This window comes from Syngnathoides biaculeatus, chromosome 2, assembly GCF_019802595.1.
Source record: "Syngnathoides biaculeatus isolate LvHL_M chromosome 2, ASM1980259v1, whole genome shotgun sequence".
NCBI classification, from domain to species: Eukaryota; Metazoa; Chordata; class Actinopteri; order Syngnathiformes; family Syngnathidae; genus Syngnathoides; species Syngnathoides biaculeatus.
Genome location: NC_084641.1, coordinates 18,025,962 through 18,046,822, shown reverse-complemented (window position 1 = coordinate 18,046,822; position 20,861 = coordinate 18,025,962). Strand labels below are relative to the sequence as shown.

Sequence of the window (20,861 nt, the reverse complement as noted above, 5' to 3'; positions counted from 1 at the left end):
CCCTGCTATATTTTATATTCTCCCACTTGGGAATCATGGAGGGGTCTGAAATTTTCATCGTAGGTGCATGTCCACGGTGAGAGATAATCTAAAAAGAAAAATACAGAAATCACAATATAGGATTTTTTTAACAATTTATCTGTGTGATACAGCTGCAAATGAGTATTTGAACACCTGAGAAAACCAATGTTAATATTTGGTACAATTCCAGAAGTCAAACCTTTCCTGTAGTCATTCACCAGGTTTGCACACACTGCAGGAGGGATTTTTTCTGTTTCAGCTCCCTCCAAAGATTATCTATTGGGTTTTGGTCTGGAGACTGGCGAGGCCATGCCAGAAGATTGATGTGCTTCTTACGGAGCCACTCCTTGGTTTTCCCGGCTGTTTGCTTCAGGTCATTGTCAGGTTGAAAGACCCAGCTGTGACCCATCCTCAATGCTCTGACTGAGGGAAAGTGGTCGTTCCCCAAAATCTCACAATCCAGGGCTGCTGTCATCCTCTCCTGAATACAGTGCAGTCGTCCTGTCCCATGGGCAGAAAAACACACCCAAAGCATGACGCTACCACCCCCATGCTTCACAGTAGAGATGGTGTTCTCTGGATGGAACTCATCATTCGTCTTCCTCCAAACACGGTTAGTTGAATTATGAGCAAAAAGTTCCATTTTGGTCTCATCTGACCACAAAACTTTCTCCCATGACTCCTCTGTATCATCCAAATGGTCATTGGCAAACTTAAGATGGGCCTTGAAATGTGCTGGTTTAACGGTGGTTCCAGCTCATTTCAGGTCATTGACCAAGTCCTGCCGTGTAGTACTGGGCTGATTCCTCACCTTTCTAAGCATCATTGAGACCCCACGAGGTGATATCTTGCATGGAGGGAGCTCCATCCCGACCAAGATTGAGCATCATGTTTAGCTTCTTCCATTTTCTAATGATTGCTCCAACAGTGGACCCTTTTTCACCAAGCTGCTTGGATATTTCTCCGTAGCCCTTTCCAGCTGTGTGGAGTTGTACAATTTTGTCTTTGGTGTCTATGGACAGCTTTGGTCTTGGCCATGTTATAAGTGGGGTGGACAGGTGTCTTTATGCAGCCAACGACCTCACACAGGTGCATCTGAGTGGAGGTGGACTTTTAAAGGCGGACTAACAGGTCTTTGAGGGTCAGAATTCTAGCTGATAGACAGGTGTTCAAATACTTATTTGCAGCTGTATCACACAAATAAATTGTTAAAAAATTATACTTTGTGATTTCTGGATTTTTCTTTTTAGATTATCTCTCTCACAGTGGACATCCACCTACAATGAAAATGTCAAACTCCTCCATGATTTCTAAGTGGGAGAATTTGCAATATAGCAGCGTGTTCAAATACTTATTCTCTTCATTGTATCTTCGGGCAGGAGGCAGGGCACATCCTGAAATGGTTGCCAGACAATCACAGGGCACATAGAGAGAAACAAATAACAGTCGCACTCACAATCATACGTAAAGGCAATTTAGAGTCATAAATTAACCTACCATGCATGCATAATATACTCAATTTGACTCAACTTACCTTGGATGATTTATGTTGCCTTGGTTTTTCTGTTTTTCTTTATTTCCGTGCGATAGCACAGCCAAGGAACATCTCAGCTACATACTTGTTGAAGTCGTCACAGAAGGTGAAAGCAACATTGTTTTTGCCACACAGTATTGACATTTTAATCTCCGTATTGATGACATGATCTGCTGTGGTGGTATTTCTGATCACAAACACTGCCATAGCCTGGGTATGTTCGAGTACGTCCACCCAGTGCAGCTTCTTGGCGGATTCTGACTGACGTCGTCCTTTCGACATTTGAGGCCCTAAAATCCCTGTTAAAAATCGTACAAAATAGATAAGTGTGCACATCTTGTTCTTCAGAAACTTAAATTCATTTTTCAAAATATTTACAGGACCTCAGGAGCGATGCCGTCTTCATTACGTCCGTCCATTTCATTGGTTTTTAAGAGTTTGTTCCCATTGTCCCCACTGACCTTGCAAGAACTGCCACCATGTACTTGCATACCGCAGCGATATGTTAAAATCATGACATTTCATCCCCCCCCCAATATAAACGCAGAACCCCATATTGACAGAAAAATGGGAGTTAGATTTTTTTTTTTGCAGATTAAAAAAGGAAAAACTGAAATCTCACACACAACCATAGTTATACAGACCCCTTGCTCAGTATATTAAGTCGAAGCACCCTTTTGGCCTGAGGCAAACAAATTTGTCGTGCATTTCATACACAAGGTAACTCAATGCTTTACAGGACTGAAAGCATTTAAATGCATAGAAATAAATCATAGAAAATGGAGAATTAAAAAAAAATCTATTCTACAGCTGACTACAAGCCAGTGTATGTACTTTAGAATTGTAGTTATATGCTCTTACCTCTTCAGCTTCAGCATTCTGAATGAGCTGCAGCTTTTGAATGCTGTTTTTCGGGAATCCAGTCAGAAGACCATTACAATAGTCAAGTCTGCCCGAAATAACAACATTGATGAGATTTTCCTGGTCTGTTTGACACATGCAAGCCTTCATTCCGGATACGTTCTTCAGATGGTAAAAGTGGTTTGACATGACTGTTAAGTCAGATTGGAATGTATCAAAACATCAAGGTTTCCGACTTGGTCTTTGGTTTTTAAAGATAGTGAGTCCGGGTATTTACTAACAGCAATCCTCTTTTCTTTATTGCGAACTCAGTTCAATTTTGTTGAGGTTTAGTTGAAGAAAACTTTGGCCCTTCCAGTTATTTATCTGCTTTAGGCAGTGACAACACCTCGATTGAACTGTAGCCATCTGGAGACACTGCTAAATATAATTGTGTCATCTGCGAAACTATGATAGTAAAAATTAAAAGTTCTGAAAATTTTTACCAAGATAGCTATGGGTCTTTTCGGGAATGATTTCCCAAGATTTTCACACATGAATTTGGGGGATCCTCTTAAGTTGTTAGGTTGGATCGTGAAAGTTGGTTAACAGCCTTTTTCAGGTCCCTCCAAAAATACTCAATTGGGTTTAAGTCAGGGCTCTGGCTTGGCCATTCAAGAACAGTCACAGAGTTGTTCTGATGCCACTCCATTATTTTAGCTGTGTACTTAGGGTTGTTACCTTGTGAGAAGATGAAGCTTCGGCCCAGTCTGAGTTCCTGAACACTGTAGAAGGCTTTCATCCAGGATGTCTTTGTACTTGGCTGCATTCATCTTTCATTCAATTGCATCCAGTCCTGTCCCTGCAGATGAAACTCCCTCAGCAAGATGATGCTACCACCATGCTTCACTATCGGGACCCTATTGGACAGGTGATGAGTAGGACCTGGTTTTCTCCACACATAATGCTTAGAATTAAGGCCAAAAAGTTCTGTCTCGGTGTCATTAGATCAGAGAATCACATTTCTCACCATATTGAAGTACTTCAGGTGTATTTAGGCCAACTCCATGCAGACTTTCATGTGTCTTACTCTGCCATCGAGTCCTGACTGGTGGAGAGCTGCAGTTATGGTTAACTTTCTAGAACTTTGTCCCAGATCTCGACTGCATCTCTGGAGCTCTGCCACGTTGATCTTTGGGTTCTTTTTACCTCTCTTAGTACGCCGCTTCTCCCCCAGTGGATCTGTTTGGCCCGACGGCCAGCTCTAGGAAGGGTTCTCTTCCCAAACGTCTTGCATCTAAGGCTCATGAACGACATTGTGCTCTTTGGAATCATAAGCGCAGCAGTCAGCGTGATCAGATCTGTGTCTTGCCACAATTCTGTCTCTGAGCTCTTCAGGCAGTTTCTCTGTCCTCATGATTCTCATTTGCTCTGACGCAAGGTTTTATACAGACCAGTGTGTAGCTTTCCAATAAAGCTCATTCTGATGAGGTTCAATCAGTACAATCAAACATAGCTGGACTCCAACGAAGGTGTTGAACCATCTCAAGAATGATCAGAAGATACAGCACCCAAGTCAAATACCTGAGTGTCACAGCAAAGGGTCTCAATACTTACGGTTGTGATATTTCAGTTTTTCCTTAATAAATCTCCAAAAATCCCAGCCACTCTTTTTTTTTTTAAATATTATCACTGAGCTTCCTTTGTTTTTAAAGTCATTACACTGAAACCCATTTGTACTTCGAATGAAAACACTATCCAGACTGTGGTCTGAGTTTCCACTTTAAACATTGTGATTGATACACCCAAGATGAATGCATCACTGCACTTGCTTTCATATATTAAAACCAAATGCATCTGTTTATTTGTTAAAAAACAAACAAACTGTATAACACCACAAACTGACGATGAGCTTAAAACTCACTATTTCAATTCCAGCTAAGCAAACTGTACACATTATATGGAGTGACGTATTTACATAGAAGTCACTGAAGGCAAAGGGACAGAAACATAAGAAAAGCTGTGCCAGGTTGGTCAAAACCCAGTTCCACTTCCAGTTGGGACCGCCAAAAAAAGCACTGTTTGCTAATGGAAGCTTCACTTTCTATAGCGGATGTTAGATTAATTAACTAATTGAGACAAAATTAACATTACCGCTAATGGTAGCAATCAAGTACTGTACTCCATTTTGCCTTGTTTGCTTCAAGACGCAATCAAGCAGCAACAGCACGCAGTAGGAATCTGATTATGCCAATTCCTAATGCAGACAACAACATATTAAGTTGGACATCAATACATTTTTAAAGCTGGGGATGCTCCATGCACATTATGGGAAGTGAATCACATGAATTGTGTAAATTAGCGTCACTCATCTACTGTGATGAACTCCACGTATGACTAGTTTATACAGTTCCTTCCAAAAGTATTGGAACAGCAAGTTCAATTTCTTTGTTGTTCTTTTGTATACTGAAAACATTTGAGTTTCAGATGAAAATATATGAGACAAGTGTTCAATATTCCAGTTTTTAATTTAATGGTATTTACATCTAGAAGTCTTGAACTTTTAGTTTGAGCCCACCCACTTTTAAAGTGAGCAAAAGTATTGGAACGTGACTAATGGGTGTTTCTAGTTACTCGGGTCTTTCCTTTTGGATTTATTGCTTAAAGTCATTGATGCTTGTTTTTGGCTTTGGATTTCACTTGTGCAAACTGCCTTTGTAGTTAAGCAAAAATAAAGATTGAGCAGTCTACGGAAGAAAAGCAAACCATTTTGAAGCTGAGAGGGAAAACGGATCAGTGCTATTCTTAGACTGGCCAAGTCTAATCCAGACCTTAACCCAATAGAGCATGCATTTTACCCCCAGAAGAGGAGACTTAAGGGAGAAATCCTCAGAAACAAGAACTGAAAGAGGCTGCAGTAAAGCCTTGCCAAAGCATTTCAAATATGCAACAGTCTGGTGAAGTCAATGGGTCCCGGACTTGATGTGGTTATTGCAATTAAGGATTATGCCGCCTAATATTAACTATTATTCACTCTGTTCCAATACTTTTGGTCACTTGAAAGTGGGTGGCTTCAAACAAAAGGTGCTCTGTCCTAAGTTGTTTAATACAGAATCTAGATGTTAATACCATGAAATAAAACCTGGAAATCTGAACTCTTGTCTCATAATACCTTTGCAGGAGGGATGCATGCATTCTCTGTATTAATCAATTGTCATCTTGAGTAAACGTAGCATGGCTTACAAATATAGAAGCACATAGCATATGCACCTCACCAGAACTATATTCATGATGAATTTACATACTTTAATTTAACTCTTCACAGTGGTCCAGTTTCTTTTCCTTGTAACAACCCAATAAAAGTACAAAGAAACGTCTAAGTCATTATGAAGTTATTTTAGTATGAGTGGTAGAAAGGTTTTGCCCTCAGGCAAGCTGTTGGGACTTAAGGACTTAACGTGCACAAGTGAAATGTGTGTTTTCATCATTTTGAGTGACGCACTTACATCTTGCATCATTTTCAACCATGGTGAACAGCAGGTTAATTTAGATGATAGCAGGATATAAATGGGCGTGTTGCATGATCCCAGGTAACTTTGTACCATTTCAGGAATTATCCAAGTGAATTTGAATTTGTGAATTCATAATCCATACAGCATTAATCCTGGACTGGTCGCTGGCCAAAGATATTTTACAGTTGTCATGTGACCATGTTGGCCAAGCGATTAGATAATTAACTGGGCACAATAAGTTGTCGCTGACAATTGGTTAAATACTTAAAATTAATTAAGATTTTTTTTTTTTTTTTTTACACCTATGGGCTATTTAGTCTTTAATTAATTAAACATGTTTTTGGAATGTGGGAGCAAAGCGTAACACAAAGGAGATAGTGAGCAAATGGATTCAAACCCAGAACATCTCAATTTATGAGGCAAACATGGGCAGCACTGTCCTCATATACTCAAGCATCTCGGGACTTGGGGGGGCTGACAGATGAAACAAAAATTGAGACATCTACTGAGCAGGTTTGGGGGGCTAACTTGGCACCAGTCACAAGGAGTCATGTCGTATCATTTACACTTGGGAAGATCCATTTTATGAGCTGGTTATCCTCACAAGTGTCACAGAAGCACTGGAGCTTATCCCAGCTATCTTCAGGCAGGAGACAGGGTACACCCTGAACTGGTTTCTAGGTAATCACAGGGCACATGCTACCAACCAAACATTCACACTCACAGCCAATTCAGATTTTTCAATTAACCTTCTCTGCGTGATTTTGGAATGTAGGAGGAAACGGAAATGCCCGTAGAAAACCCACGCAGGCAAAATTCTGAGTTGGATTTTTACGCTGCGTGAAACTAAACTTGGTATGCTGATTCCAAACTTGCAGCCATTGTTTTTTTCTAGCATGTCAAGTTTTCTCCACAGGGTAACCTCCAGATAAACAAAATTCCACTTGTTAGCTGTAGTAAGTGGCGAGTTGTTTGAGACAGTTCGGTGAAAGGTGTATGCAGCTCCCAATCGGTCAGTGCGATCATTACCTGGAAATTGAAAGCTGGCATAGTCGGAATTAAGATTTGTGCCACATCCTTTGTAAATCATCAATCAAGTGTTAAATAACCGTTGCAGTCATGCCTGTTTCATTTATATTTCACTGTATGTCAATATTTAAAGTGTTATAAAATATGCACATTTTAGATACAGTATTGTTCATTTGTTTTAAGAAAACAGGGTTCTATAGTTCAAAAACTTGACTTGGTAGAGAAAAACTGACATCAGTTTTGGATTCTGCACCCAAAAATTAGTTCGAAGCAGCTGTCAGACCTAACTCGAGAAAAAAATGTGTTCTCCAGTCCTGGCAAAAGCTCCTTTCAAGTGTGCATTGTTGTGTCCGGGTCATTTCCGCGCACGATGACAAATGGTCCTGGTTTTACATGGGTTGTCTCAATTTTTACATGGTCACATGGGATGGACATGTGACAAATTCCCACAACACTATAATATCTTAAATCAAACAAAACCAGATTTTTTTTTTTTTTGCGGTTTCCTGACTTCCCAAGCATTACGAGTGAGTAACCTTTTTGTAACTTGGTCATGTTAGCTTGACACTTCCAGTTCCATCACTTGCAACTCCATCAGGTGGTTGCAGTGCTATCCCAAATTTCCCATGGCTAAAACCACTAGCACTACCTGAAGAACAAAACCCTCATTGCGAGGGCAATCGCAGCAATACAACTTTTTGCCAGTTGCACCGTAATCTAAGATCATGCCTGCGCAATCGGAAGTGCAAACATGCAATGGAGCACCTGCTATTCGGAATCTTACTCAATCAGGCTCATGGGCTCCATGGGAAGTTGATGCTGCCCAAAGCTCTATTCTTAAGCGGCATATCCTGCGATCTCCAATTATTTTTACAATGTAATCACAAATGCCATTAGTCCTAGGTGTTTTTCCCTCATGCATGTACATGGGTGACAACACTTTCAAGGCCTGAGAGGCTCCGATTCTCTTTTAAATCCTTCAGTCAGTTTCAGCATTGTTGATGAGGTAAAGTCACAGTACACTGACAGTCAAATCAAAACTTCAGTGGGCTGCGTTCATGTCCTGGTTTACATTGTTGTTCAGGTTGTGTAAAGCCTGGTGACGCTGGTGCCGGTGCAGATGGATGGCATTTGCGTCCGGGGCGCTGGTGGGCTCAAAGGCATTAGACACCAGAGGCATGAACTGACGGAATATGCTGACGCTGCCATGCCAGAAGGTAGGCTGAGGCAGCCGGCCCGCGACGCTCCAGGTGCGAGTGGCCGGGTCGTACGCTTCCACTACGTCCGACAGCTCGAACGTGTTGTCATAACCCCCGGATACAAACAGTTTGCCGCCCAGCGCGGCCACACTGCCTCCGACGTGGACCTGAATGCAGAACGACACACAGCGTCAAGTCATGTCTGAACAAACAAGTATACCGTCATTCCCGGCCTACAGAGCGCACCAGGTTATAAGCCTCACCCACTATATTTGTAAAGGAAATACCATTTGGTACATGCATAGGCCGCAGCCGTGTAAAAGCCGCAAGTGCCCACATTGAAACTGACATTGAAACACGAGAAATTTACAAAGACGCTACACAGAGTTTAACGCTAGCGTTGCCGCGCTAACGGGGCCTGTTTAAAAAAAAAAAAAAAAAAAGAAAAAAAACATATTGGCAAAAAACACCGAGGCACGGCAGTAACACACTAGTGCAGCGCTAACAGGGCCGGACCAGTAAGAGTCACTTCCTCGGCACATTGATTCAAGCGCTCTTACCTTTTCCGCTCGAGTGACCCCTTGCGGCCGTTAAGAAAAAAAAATGCGTAAATTAGCCGCAACACAGCATAAAACGCAGGGTTGAAAGCGTGTGAAAAAAGTCGGGGCTAATAGGCTGGAAATTACAGTCATTTAAACGCTGTACAGACAATGTTTTTCAGCCATCCATCTATCTATTTTCTTAGCCGCTTATCCTCACAAGGGTCGCGGGAGTGCTGGAGTTTATCCCAGCTGTCAATGGGCAGGAGGCAGGGTACACCCTGAACTGGTTGCAGAAAAGTAAAAGCATGAATTCTAAACAATCACCAAGCTGCCAAATTGCACTTGGCAAATAGTTTGCGTATCTGCATCGATGGCACATGCAGTGAGCACGTGACCAAACGCAATTACCAACCAGGCACTCCAAAGAGGGAGGAAGATGCTGGTTCTACTCTGGTGTCAAAACACAGCTTGACAAAGAGAAAATACAAACCTGGTTCATAGGACTAATCTTATCCCACTCGTTCTTCAGGGGGTTGTACACATCAACGTCTGCAGAGTCATCCCTATAAGAAACGCACAAGTCAAAGTCCACTTGAGCAAGTAGTACTACTGCAGCTTCCAGTTTAAAAGCAGAAACATTTCACTTGACACGTATAAGTGAGTCCTCCGCACCTGACAAAAAAGATGAGGCCATTGAGGGTCACCGTTTTAGGCGTAAAGGACCACGGGGGCAGCTGTCCACAGTTGACCATGGCCCAATCTTTGCCGGCTGGGTCGTAGCTCTGGACGGCCATGGTGTCCTCCCCGGCGAGACATCCGATGGCGTACAGCCGGCCATTGCACGTAGTGGTGGAGCAGTTGTCCATGGCGTGCAGCATAGGCGGTAAGGCCTCCCAGCAGTCCAGCGTGTGGTCGTAGCGCTCGGTGCTGTCCGACGCCACCACGTACAGCTGACCTTTCAGCACGCACGAGCTGTGGTACTCGCGGGCCTTCAGCATGGGCGACACCTCCGTCCATTCGTTGACGCTCGACTTGTAGCGCCACACGCCGTCGTAAAGGCGGGAGCCGTCAGAGCCGCCTGCCGGAGGCAAAAGAAGGTTATGACACTGGATTCTCATGCTATACTCACACCACACCCGAAACGTCATTTCGCTTCAGATCTATCCATTTTCTTTGCCGGTTATCCTCAGAAGGATCATGGGGCATGCTGGAGCCTATCCCAACTGTCAACTGGCAGGAGGCAGGTTACACCCTAAACTAGTTGCCAGCCAATCTCAGGGCACTTAGAGGCAATTTAGAGTGTCCAATTAATATTGCATGTTTTTGGGATGTGGGAGGAAACCGGAGTGCCCAAAGGAAACCCACGCAGGCACGAAGAGAACATGCAAACTCCACACAGTTGGGTCCAGGATCTAACCCGGGACCTCAGAACTGTGAGGCCAACGCTTTGCAGCTGATCCACTGTGCCGACCCGCTTCAGATCACTCGCTGGAATGTGATTGCAACCACCGTCAGCGTGGCAAGTCAACCTGGCTTTGTAACCTCCAACCTTCTTTATTCCTTAAATAACTCCTTTTTCCAGGACCGCCACCCTACAATTCTCACGGGTCGGTGAAAACTCCAGTCAAACACTGTGTGGGCATCTCTACATATGCCCACTTCTGAAAATATCTGAAAAATCATCCCAATATTTTGTATTTCGTGGCTCGTGTTTATATTTATTAAGTATTTTAACAAAAAAAAAAAGCTTATGTCACTTAATGTTAGAAAACTACGATCAATCTTCAAATTTTATCTCTTCATATCCCCCTTCAAACTATGAAAATAGCAATCGTCCCAATAGTTTGGATTTTATAGCTGTAGACTAGTTCTCATCCCCCCCCCTCCCCTTCCTCAAGTGAGTCCCCTTTCCAGCCATGGCTGTCCCAATGCGATTTGTGATTATGGGATTAATGGTATAACCCATTCGTGGGCAGCGTCCCATTTTTGGGACATCATGAAGGGTCGCCACAGCGTGTCATCTCAGATGAACGCACATATGTTTGGCACAATTTTTACACCGGATGCCCTTCCTGAGATTTTCACGCATTATATCCTTCATTATATCAAAATATTTTAGTGTTTTAATCTGAAGCCATAATTTGGTATCAGGAGAGGATCACTCATCGGTCAAAGTTAGCACGGAGTTATTTCGCTTTCCTTCCTGACCCAACATGGCGGCCTCAAGTACACATGGAGCGTTTTTCGAGAGAAGAAAGGGAAAAAGGTCAGTATGCAACCAAGTTTGTCTTCAAAATGCGAATCCATCAGTATTATTTATGTGTAAGTGTCGTTCTAGAGTAAGAATTAATTAATATACATATCTCTAGTATATACCACTTCACAGAACTGCTCACATAACCGTCCCAGTTTTGGGACGCTGCCTGCGAGAGGGTACATCTTTTTTGCCCTTTGTTTTATGCGTTAAACGAAAAAGAAGTGTTATTTCCTTGATTGTGGCCTGTTAGGAGACTTTTATCTCAATAAGGCAAAAACTTGTCACCCTGCCCATGAATGGGATTTATAGTTCAAATGTCCCCAAAGCAATCAAAGGTGCTGATGCGGCTGGGATTTCCACACACACGCCCCAGTCGCATCACATTAAATGCATGATCACCTAGCATGGATTTGTATGTCTGCGCGCGAACGGCATCAACTTCAAATGTAATCATGGCACACTAATGCTCCAATTTGCTTGCGGTGTGAACGCACCTTCAGGCTGTACAACCATCCATTTTCTCTACCCCGGAGAGATCTCGAGCCAACCAGAGGCCATATAGATAAACATTCACACTCGCATTTATGCCATCAGAGAGTGGGAACTGTGAACCACCACACAGAGACTCCTGTATGAATGACAAAAGCTTTGGCATAAACTCTGTTATGAGAGCTTACATGTTTTTATGCAGAGCTGCCAAATGTTATGGAACATCCGTATTTTGAAATTACTGGACGCTGATCCCACCATGGAACATTACAGTTGATCCAACAACATCCAGCATTACCGGCCGGTACATTGCTGTGACGAAAATTTCATGAATTAGTTTGATTAAATAAATATGTTGGTGGTTTAAAATTGAAAAGTTTAGAAAAAAAAACTGCTTGGTGCACGCTATAAATCGGGATGTGTAACTAGATGAAGTATACAATGATTTATCAACCCTTTTCACCCTATATTCAATTTTATACACTATGGCAAATGAGTGTTCAAACTGCTGGACTTTTTTTTTTTTTTTTAACGATCCTCCCGTTTTGAATTTGATGCAAACGACACATTCCACAAAACGCTGGAACAGGGGGTACAAAAGACGGGAATTTGAGGAATTGTTTAAAAAAAATGAAAAAAAATAAATAACCTGTTCGGAATATTCCACAGGTAAACAGCTATTATTGGCCTAACAATCGGTCAGGTCCAGATGCTACAATTAACACAAAATAAAAAGTTCATTCTTACTGGAGGCAGCGAGCCAATGCTAGGAAGTTTCATGTGTCCCACATGAGCATAACACCGGTTTCGGATGTTTTCTCGGAGAGGAACATTAGTGGCTGGGAATGATGAAGTCCTGGCAGCACACCGTGTTCTGCTTCACTTTGACGTCATCATTCTGCAGTATATTTAAAGCCAATGCAGACCCACACTAACCATCACTGTGATTCATGTCTTATACTTGTGACTGATGCAATTAACACAATTGCCTTCACTTCCTGGTTCATTTTCCACATCGATGACAAAAAAAAAAAAAAAAATTCAATTCTCATTTACAGTTTTGCATAAATACACAACCGGGAAAGCAACCAAGATTTTAAGGTAAAATACATAATAAGTACTGTATGCTATTAGCAGACATAATGCTCCATCAACTTAGTGAGTCTGACGTCTTTTTGTGTTGTACATTATTTATTAATGCGTAACAAAATAGTATACGTCTGTTGTGGCTACTCAGTACAGTTTGCAAAATAAATGTGACTAAAAAAAGTATATAAACCCGTCATAGACGTGAGGATGAGTGGTTTGTACTCTATATAATGTAGCTCAGGGCATGTTTGTTTAATTGAGAACGTTTGACCGGGGGCACGGTGGAGCAGCTGGTAAAGCGTTGGCTTCACAGTTCTGAGGTCCTGGGTTCAATCCTGGACCCGCCTGTGTGGAGTTTGCATGTTCTCCCTGTGCCTGCGTGGGTTTTCTCCAGGCACTCCGGTTTCCTCCCGCATCCCAAAAACATGCAACCTTAATTGGACACTCTAAATTGCACCTAGGTGTGATTGTGAGTGTGGCTGTTTGTCTCTATGTGCCCTGTGATTGGCTGGCAACCAGTAACCCGCCTCCTGCCCGTTGACAGCTGGGATAGGCTCCAGCACTGCCTGCGACCCTTATGAAGATAAGCAGCAAAGAAAATGGATGGATGAGAATGTTTGACCCGGAACAGACCGTTATTTCAAATTGGAAATTTGTGGGGTTTTTTTTTTTTTTTTTGCAAAATTTGAACTAATCAGAGATCAGGGAGCGACCCATATCAGATTGTGTTTGATTTCAAAGGTTCTACTTTTTCCCATTACATAAATCTGGTTTACCCTCTACTGCAGCATGTACATACATTTAGCTAACATTTTCTGTCAAAGAAGTCATATTTAGTCTTAAAATGTTTCAAATACCTTGTCAAGAGAAATCACAAACATGTTGCACCAGCGCTTACCAGTGACATACATATCATTCCCGAGGGCAGCTATGCTGTAGCCCCCACCGAGATGATCCGGGAACTCTGCCAAGTAGCGCCACTGGCCCGTCTGCGGGTTGAAACAGTCGACTGTGACCAGCTCATCACAGTCCTGGTCGCAACCTCCCACCACGACCAAGATCTCAGCTAGTCCAGTGGAAGGCCGTGGGCGCATCCGGCGGCAGGGCCTATCGTGACGGTCATACTCGCAGGACTGGAAGCTACGGGCCTCGTTCACCATGCGGAGGCAGGTGGGTGAAAGGTAGACAAGGGGGTCGCTCTCAACATGGGCCAAAAGAAAGAACCTCCTTACGAAAGGGAGTCGGACCTGCTGGAGGAGCTCGGGCCAGTAGTGCAGTCTCCGCTGGAGGTCAGCCTTCACCCAGCGCACTGCGATCTGATAAACAGTCTCCTCTTTGTCCACGCACAGCTCATCATCGGACACAAACTCAAGGAGGCGCTTCCAAGGCAATCGCTCAAAGTCTGTCCCTTTAGCGAGATCCATTAGGTTTTTGAGGACAAAGCGGCGTGCGCTGGCCGCCAGCTCTCGGCAAGCGTAGGCCTCTGCAAAGTCCTGGATTTCCAAGCAGTTGGAAACATCCAGACGCTGTTCCAGAAAAGTACAGCAGGCCTCTTTGACCGACGGGAACTGAAACAGATCTGCCGTTTTCAGAAGAAGATCCACGTTGTCCTGCGTGACAGTGACCCGTCCTGTGTAGCAGAAGTCCACCAGCAACCCCAAAAGCTCAGCCGAAACCTCATGGAGAACAACACGGTCCATTATGCTCTCCCGAAGCGTACCGGCGAACATGGCACGGAAGTAGGTGCTGGCGGCAGCCAACACCGTGCGGTGGCAGTGGAACTCACGGCCCTCGGCGCACAAAGTCACGTCAAAAAACTTTCGCTCTGCGCGGAGCTCATGGATTCCTCGCAGCAGGTTGAAGGCATGGGCCGTGTCAAAAAACGCCAGGGTGGACGGTTGCGTCTGTAAGACGGGATTCTCCATCTCGTCACTAACGGCTGTGCTCAGGAAGACGTTGGCATCTAAAAGCAAAGCACAGAGCCACATGAATTACATAGCTGAACAGACAATCAAACAAGTGGTAGTAAATGCTAAACATTGGTCATTTCGAGGCATTTACCTGTCAACTCATTCAAAGTTATTCCAAAAGTTAATTCTTTGTACCCCACAACACAGCACGGCTCAGAAAGAACGGTCTAGAACATTCGGCAGCTCGGACTGATATGAATAGTTCTTTCCTAAAGACAGGCAGCTCGCTTGTGTACTGAGGCTATAAATACACTAGCAGTGTCCATTTCCAGTGAAAGGAGGGGGGGGGGGTCGATATGGGGCCTTGAGGAGAACACCTAGGCTGTTATGAGTGGATTTTCTGGGGACAGAAAATGACCCCTCCTTCATGTGTCTGTGGTTGAGTCAGTTTGTGCAAAGCTATGATCCAAAACACACCGTCTTCCAGTTATAAAATCCTTAATGCAGCTTGCAGTTGTATAATGATGGAGTCATCCAGACAGCTGCCATGACATTTAATACACCAGCATAGTACACATGGATTCCACTTTCTACATTAGTGCTTTGAAGTTCCTATCTTTGGTGGGGGTTTTCTTTGTTGTTGTTGTTGTTTTGATTTGGGGTGTCTTAAATTGGTCTCCTGCTTGGAGAGCTCAGAAGATTATTCTGCTATTATTCTTTGTCTGTTGGTAGGTGTCCTCACGTGCCCTTGAACAAAATGAGCAGTACAAAAATGAATAACTGCATGACAAACTATGGTAAATGGGACAAACAGTACATGAACAGCGTAAACTTAAAACAAGTTCAACATTAGAAAGAGATTGCTGTCATATTGTTCTTTATGTGGAAATTTGGATTCAAAATACCCACGGACGATCAGTCAGAAACCATCCTGGAATGCGTTTGACTTTTGGGGTGAGAAGGCCTTGTTTATCAAATTTGCACCAGTGTAGTACAGGCGTGTAGCTTTAAAATTATTGTATACCATAATTACCGGCCTACAACTCACGACTTTTTCCCCACGCTTTCAACCCTGCGGTTTTTGCGGTGATGCGGATAATTTGTGTATTTTTTCTAATGGCCGCAAGGGGGCACTCGAGCGGAAAAGGTAAGAATGAGACCGGTGGAATATATGTGCTGAGGAAGTGACTTTTACCGGCCCTGGTAGTGCTGCTCTAGCATGTTGCTGCTGTGTTACTGGCGTGTCTCAGTGATATATTTTAACCGGCCCTGTTCCTCGTAGCCCTCTTAGCCCTGTGCTAGCATGTTACTGCCGTGTGTTTTTTTTTAACCTGCCCTGTTAGCGTGGCGTTAGCGTTAGCGCAGCAATGCTAGCGTTAAACTCTTTCTGTGTACCGTCTTTCTTTGTAAATCTCTCACGTTTGAATGTGGGCTTCAATGTGGGAACTTGCGGCTTTTACATGGCTGCGGCCTATGTATCTACCAAATGATATTTCCTTTACAAATGTACTGGGTGAGGCTGATAACCAGGTGTGCTCTGTCGGCTAGGAATTACCTTACTTGACTTTTAGACAGTAGGGATTAAACTTCTAATATTCTCTTCAAGGATCATGAATCTTTTTTGAAACATCATTAATCACATACGCAAAATCCTTGTTAACATTTGGAGACCTTTTCTTCTTAAAATAAGAAGGAATCTGCTTACAGAGGTCTGCTTTAAGGTCATAATAAAGCTGCTGATCTGTGCCAAAAGACTCAGCAGACATTCCATTCGGGCTTCAACAGTGCATCCACACATGGAGCTCTGTGAGGAATCAAAATACTCTCCACAAGAGTGAACTAGACCTGTATAAAACCCACCTACACTGCAAAAAAAAAAAAAAAATTCCATGCCCACGTTTAGACCTGGTGTGTGTGCAGGAAACAGTTTCTTCTGGGGAAAAAAAAATAACCGATTCACAGTGCCCTACATTTAACTTGTTACAATGTGAGGAAATGTACTGAGACACACAGCCATCATGATTGCAGAAAATATTTTACCCCGTTGCAGCTTCCACTGTTTAGGGAACACATTCCATGCTTGTACGTTGGACAACGTTTGTCCATTCACACAACGTGAAGAAAAAAACGGGCATTTTATCCCTCACTCCAGATACTGCCGTTAACAAGGTCAAGCTTGGGGGAAAAAAAAGCAAAGGCGGAATCTGATAACAGCCCTAATAGATTCCGTATAATTAAATACCATTTTGCGTGACGTGCAAACAATTGCCAAATATTAAAACCTCTGAATTTTGCATTCATAACTGAGTAACAGTGAGTCAGTGGGCGTACAACAAGTTTACACAAACTTTCATATCCTTGACTTTGCAGGAGGGAACGTGGCAGTGTATGAATGACTTTTAAGCATCCACCGTAAGAAGGTTGGGACATGTTGCTAAAATTATCTTATGAGCCAGTGCGGGCTGTACACAGATACACCATGCTGAAGAAGACACATGATGTTTGTTACTCTACTCTTCCTGAAAATAGCTCATGCTGCATTTTGAAGCAATGACACCAGACTAACGGCAGCAGTCAGAAAATTCAGACAGCTGGAAATAGAAATCCTGCCACGCGACTGCAAATTTTACATACCACAGTCATCCAAGCCCAGGATTTAACTTTCGGAACGCAAGGTACAGTGAATGGAACCTCTGAAGTCATACAATTCGTCATACCAATTTGGAATTTTACCAATGGTTCAGGGTAATTCAATAATAAAGTGTGGGCCAGAATAAATATCTTACTTGTTAGTCATATTTCTGAATATTATCCATCCATTTTCTGAGCAGCCCTTTCTGAGTGCCCTGAACCCACTCATTTAAATTATCACGCTTCTGGGAAAACATTCAGCACTTTTCACATGGGTTGTCACACTCAACTTGCTACCATCTTTTCACCCATTCATCTAGCCATCCATCCATCCATTTTTTGAGCCACTTATCCTCACAAGGGTAGCGAGAGTGCCTGAGCCGGTCCCAGGGATGGGAGGAAACCAGAGTTCCTGGGGAAAAAAAACATGCAAGCACAGGGAGAACATGTAAACTCCATCCAGCAGGGGCCGGGATTTGAACCCTCATCCTCAGAATTGTAAGGCTAACGCTTTACTGCTGCACCACCGTGCAGCCATTTTTAATTATTTATTCATTCAGATATAACTATCACAAAAGCTAGGGTTGGACATCATTTGAATTTGAGTGATTCAAAGTCCTTATTTCTTAGCAGCTGGCAACCTGGACTAATGAAGTTTTGACTTGAGGTTTTTTATAACCATTATCAAACCTCTATCAAGTATCATTACAAACTAATGAACTAAACGCAATACGTGTGGAAGCAACCCAATTGACTTAATATTCATGAATAAATGTTTCAGCTAAAAGTTAAATGTACCATTGTTAAAATGTGTGAGTGTTTCATCACCTCAATTAGTGTACATGAAGATTTATAGATTGAACTGTTTTAAGCTTTATGAAGGGTACACACTAGAACTCAGCGTTTTGGCACAAAAATTAACTTTACATGATGTAATTTTTTTTTTTTTTTTTTTTTAAATGGATGTTAAACAATGCTATAGAATGGTGATTCCTTTCTCTATCCACTGATGACCATTTATGTGAATTGTGTCCCAATTTACTGTGATGTCAAGCTGCTGCTTTGGTGAAATTTTAGTGCTGTTGGGCTTTTTATTGTTTTTTTGCGTGTAAAAGTCCAAACAACCATTCACCCTGTTAGCTGTCTCAATGTAGGCATAGTTGTTTCACTCACCCAGTAGGGCAACACAGTGAGCGACTGGTAAGCACATCTACCTTACAGTTCTGAAGACGGGGTTCAAATCCCGGCCTCCCCTGTGTAACGCTTGCATGTTTTCCCCGTACCTGCGTGGGTTTTCTCCGGGCACTTCGGTTCCCTCTCAAATCCCAAAAATGTGCATGGTAGGTCGATTGAAGCCTCTAAATGTGTGCGCGATTGGATTGAGAGTTGAGTTCACTGAAGCTTTGCACGGTGTATCCTGAGGCTCAGAGCACTTCAGACGGTACATATAGTGAAAGCCTCCTTTGTACAATATAATTTTATTCCAAGTGTTGTAGTGAGGCGACGATCATTAATTTTAGCAAAGAATGACAGTTGTTCACCAGTCCAACAGACGTCCGTGTTAGCAGAAAGGGCTCAAATTTTGTCAGCAATACTGCCGCAAGTCCTGCCCCCCGAAATCCAGACTGTACCATCCCCATAGTGTTTTGTTTGGTAATATAAACTCCCTTGGTGTTAATGTAGTTTCTTTGAATTTAGTGTTTTATGTGATCAATGCTTAAGTGTGTGAAGGCAGGCGGCACCTCGTGTGGCAAAGGTGGCTCATCTTCCAGGCGCGTGGCGACATGGTGAAGGCCCTGGCCAAGTGAGCAAAGGCAGGCCTCTTCCAATAAAGTAACAAACAATTCATGATACGAACAAGCTTTCTAGAATGCAACTTGTTCAGCATCACTCGGTATATAAATGTTGGACATAGGTGGTGTCTTTTAGTGCTGTTTGGTGCTGGTTCACAAAATTATTGGCGAGCTACGCGCTACCGAGCATCAACTGCTCCTATTCTTGTAATCCATAATAAATATAAGTGCTGATGCTTGCTAGCTGTTGAAAAAGTACCATCCTAGTAAAAGCAGTTTCAGTCAAAGTACTTTGAGAGTTGATAATGTGATATTTGATATGTTCTGTGCATTGCTGGGTATGAGAAGGGAATCATGTGGGAAGTTGACAACCACCCACTAAGTGACTGAAAAGAAAAAAATTCAAAAAGATGTCAGACGGAGGTGGCACCATGCTGCAAACTGGTCAGTCACTGACCCAGAGCCACATGCACATGATTCAGCACTTTACTTACTCAAGCGGACCAGCAAAAGGTTGCTCAGTTTATCTAAATTATACTACAAGATCCTCCAACATTAACAGTGGCCCGGACCCACCACACCGCTACATCCGGCCACCATTTGCGTAGGGCGGGACAGTACGATGAAAATGCTCATCAAAAATGGCCCAAAACTGCATTTTCAGTGTTGCTCTGAAATTCTCTTATTAGCAAAACATCACAAAGATTCTGCCGAGGGTGTAGAACTTTTCTGATTATTTGATATATTTATTAATACCTCTTTATTTTGATCAGGAATAGCTAGTTTCAAAAGATGTTAGTTATCATACCACTGTATTTCTTCTTGCTTGTTTCAGTTTTTGTTTTACATGCCAAGTAGTAGTTTGCCTCTTACATTCTTGTCATTCCTCTTCGTGCAGTGAAGACTTGCACTTAGTCTGCTAGTGCCTTGCATCATCCTTCCAGCCGTTCAACCCACCATAAATGTCCATTCCAATGAAAACACTGTGACTTGAGGCTCAAATTGGTGATGAAACATGTATGCCAAAACTTTCACCCATAATCCACAGAAATAATAATGTATCAAAACGGACTCTGACTGACCCTCAGAGACCAGACGGAGTTCATAGAAAAAGGAAAACTAAAGAGACACCGAAATGTAAATTAATAGCATACTTGCTGAAGTGGAAGGGGGGCTGGGGGTGGGGGACGATGACTGAAGTCATCTACTCAACTCATTGCGTTTATTTCCTTGACAGACGAAAAATGACGTTTGGCGTTTATGACGTCAAATGGACGTCAAATGGGAAAAACACTGTTTAATATTGGATATTTTCGGTAACTGTTAAAAGTTGGAACGCTGCTTCGCGTGCGTGCGAATCTAAAAACGTCACAATTCAACCTACCCCCACTTGAAAAAAAAAGAAACATTTAAAAAAAAAAAAAAGCTACCGTCGTGCTTACTCTTCGCCGTGTATACGAGGTTGGTGAAAACAACGACCTTTACGGCCTACTTACCAGTGTTTATCCTCGCCCTGGCTTCATAAATATTCAGGTGGGTGTGAATAAAAGCCTTTACAAATGGAATCGTGATGAAACTTTGATGTCGCAGATGTGTCCGGCTCCGGCCTCCTTCGGCGCCATGATAGTGTGAAGAGCCGCACGCCGCCTTCAGGTGCTTCAGGAAAACACAGCACCGTAGTACTTCGATGACCACGCAAACTGTGCAGCATACTGATGATTTGCCATTAGGGACATTTTTCAGGATTAGCTCTCATCAACGTTCCCTCTAATTTTCTATGTACCTGAGCAAGCACATCAACTCTTTGAACGGTCGTTTGGACCACTGCAAGTAACATCAGACGTGTGCACTTTGTCAGGCCAGTATCACTTCCATGAAAGTAGCACGACTTATTAAAAGAATCAAATTACAGCTTTTTATTTCCATTAGAATTGTTTTGTGCTTTACCAAGCTTAGAAGTGCTTTTAATCAAGTGCTTTACCAAGCTTATAATGCAAAGGACAACATACTTATTA

General features: G+C 42.8%; 1 protein-coding gene across 5 annotated transcripts in view; it reads right to left on the bottom strand.

Annotated features, from left to right (window-relative positions):
* klhl21 (kelch-like family member 21) overlaps positions 1-20,861 on the bottom strand; it is a 25,017-nt gene extending 4,156 nt beyond the window's left edge. Inside the window, exons 1-6 of one of the 5 annotated variants that reach the window (XR_009797663.1) lie at positions 20,343-20,861; positions 13,411-14,475; positions 9,350-9,755; positions 9,168-9,240; positions 1,939-8,302; positions 41-1,854 (exon numbers count right to left, since the gene is read on the bottom strand). Coding sequence is in view for 3 of the 5 variants with exons in the window: in XM_061838737.1 (XP_061694721.1) it covers positions 7,979-8,302; positions 9,168-9,240; positions 9,350-9,755; positions 13,411-14,437 (1,830 nt within the window). In the remaining 2 variants the exon portion in view is untranslated. Of the gene's footprint in view, positions 1-40; positions 8,303-9,167; positions 9,241-9,349; positions 9,756-13,410; positions 14,476-14,573; positions 15,169-19,719; positions 20,021-20,342 lie in introns of those variants that run through there. The other 4 variants (XR_009797662.1, XM_061838737.1, XM_061838767.1 and 1 more) reach the window with 4 other exon arrangements.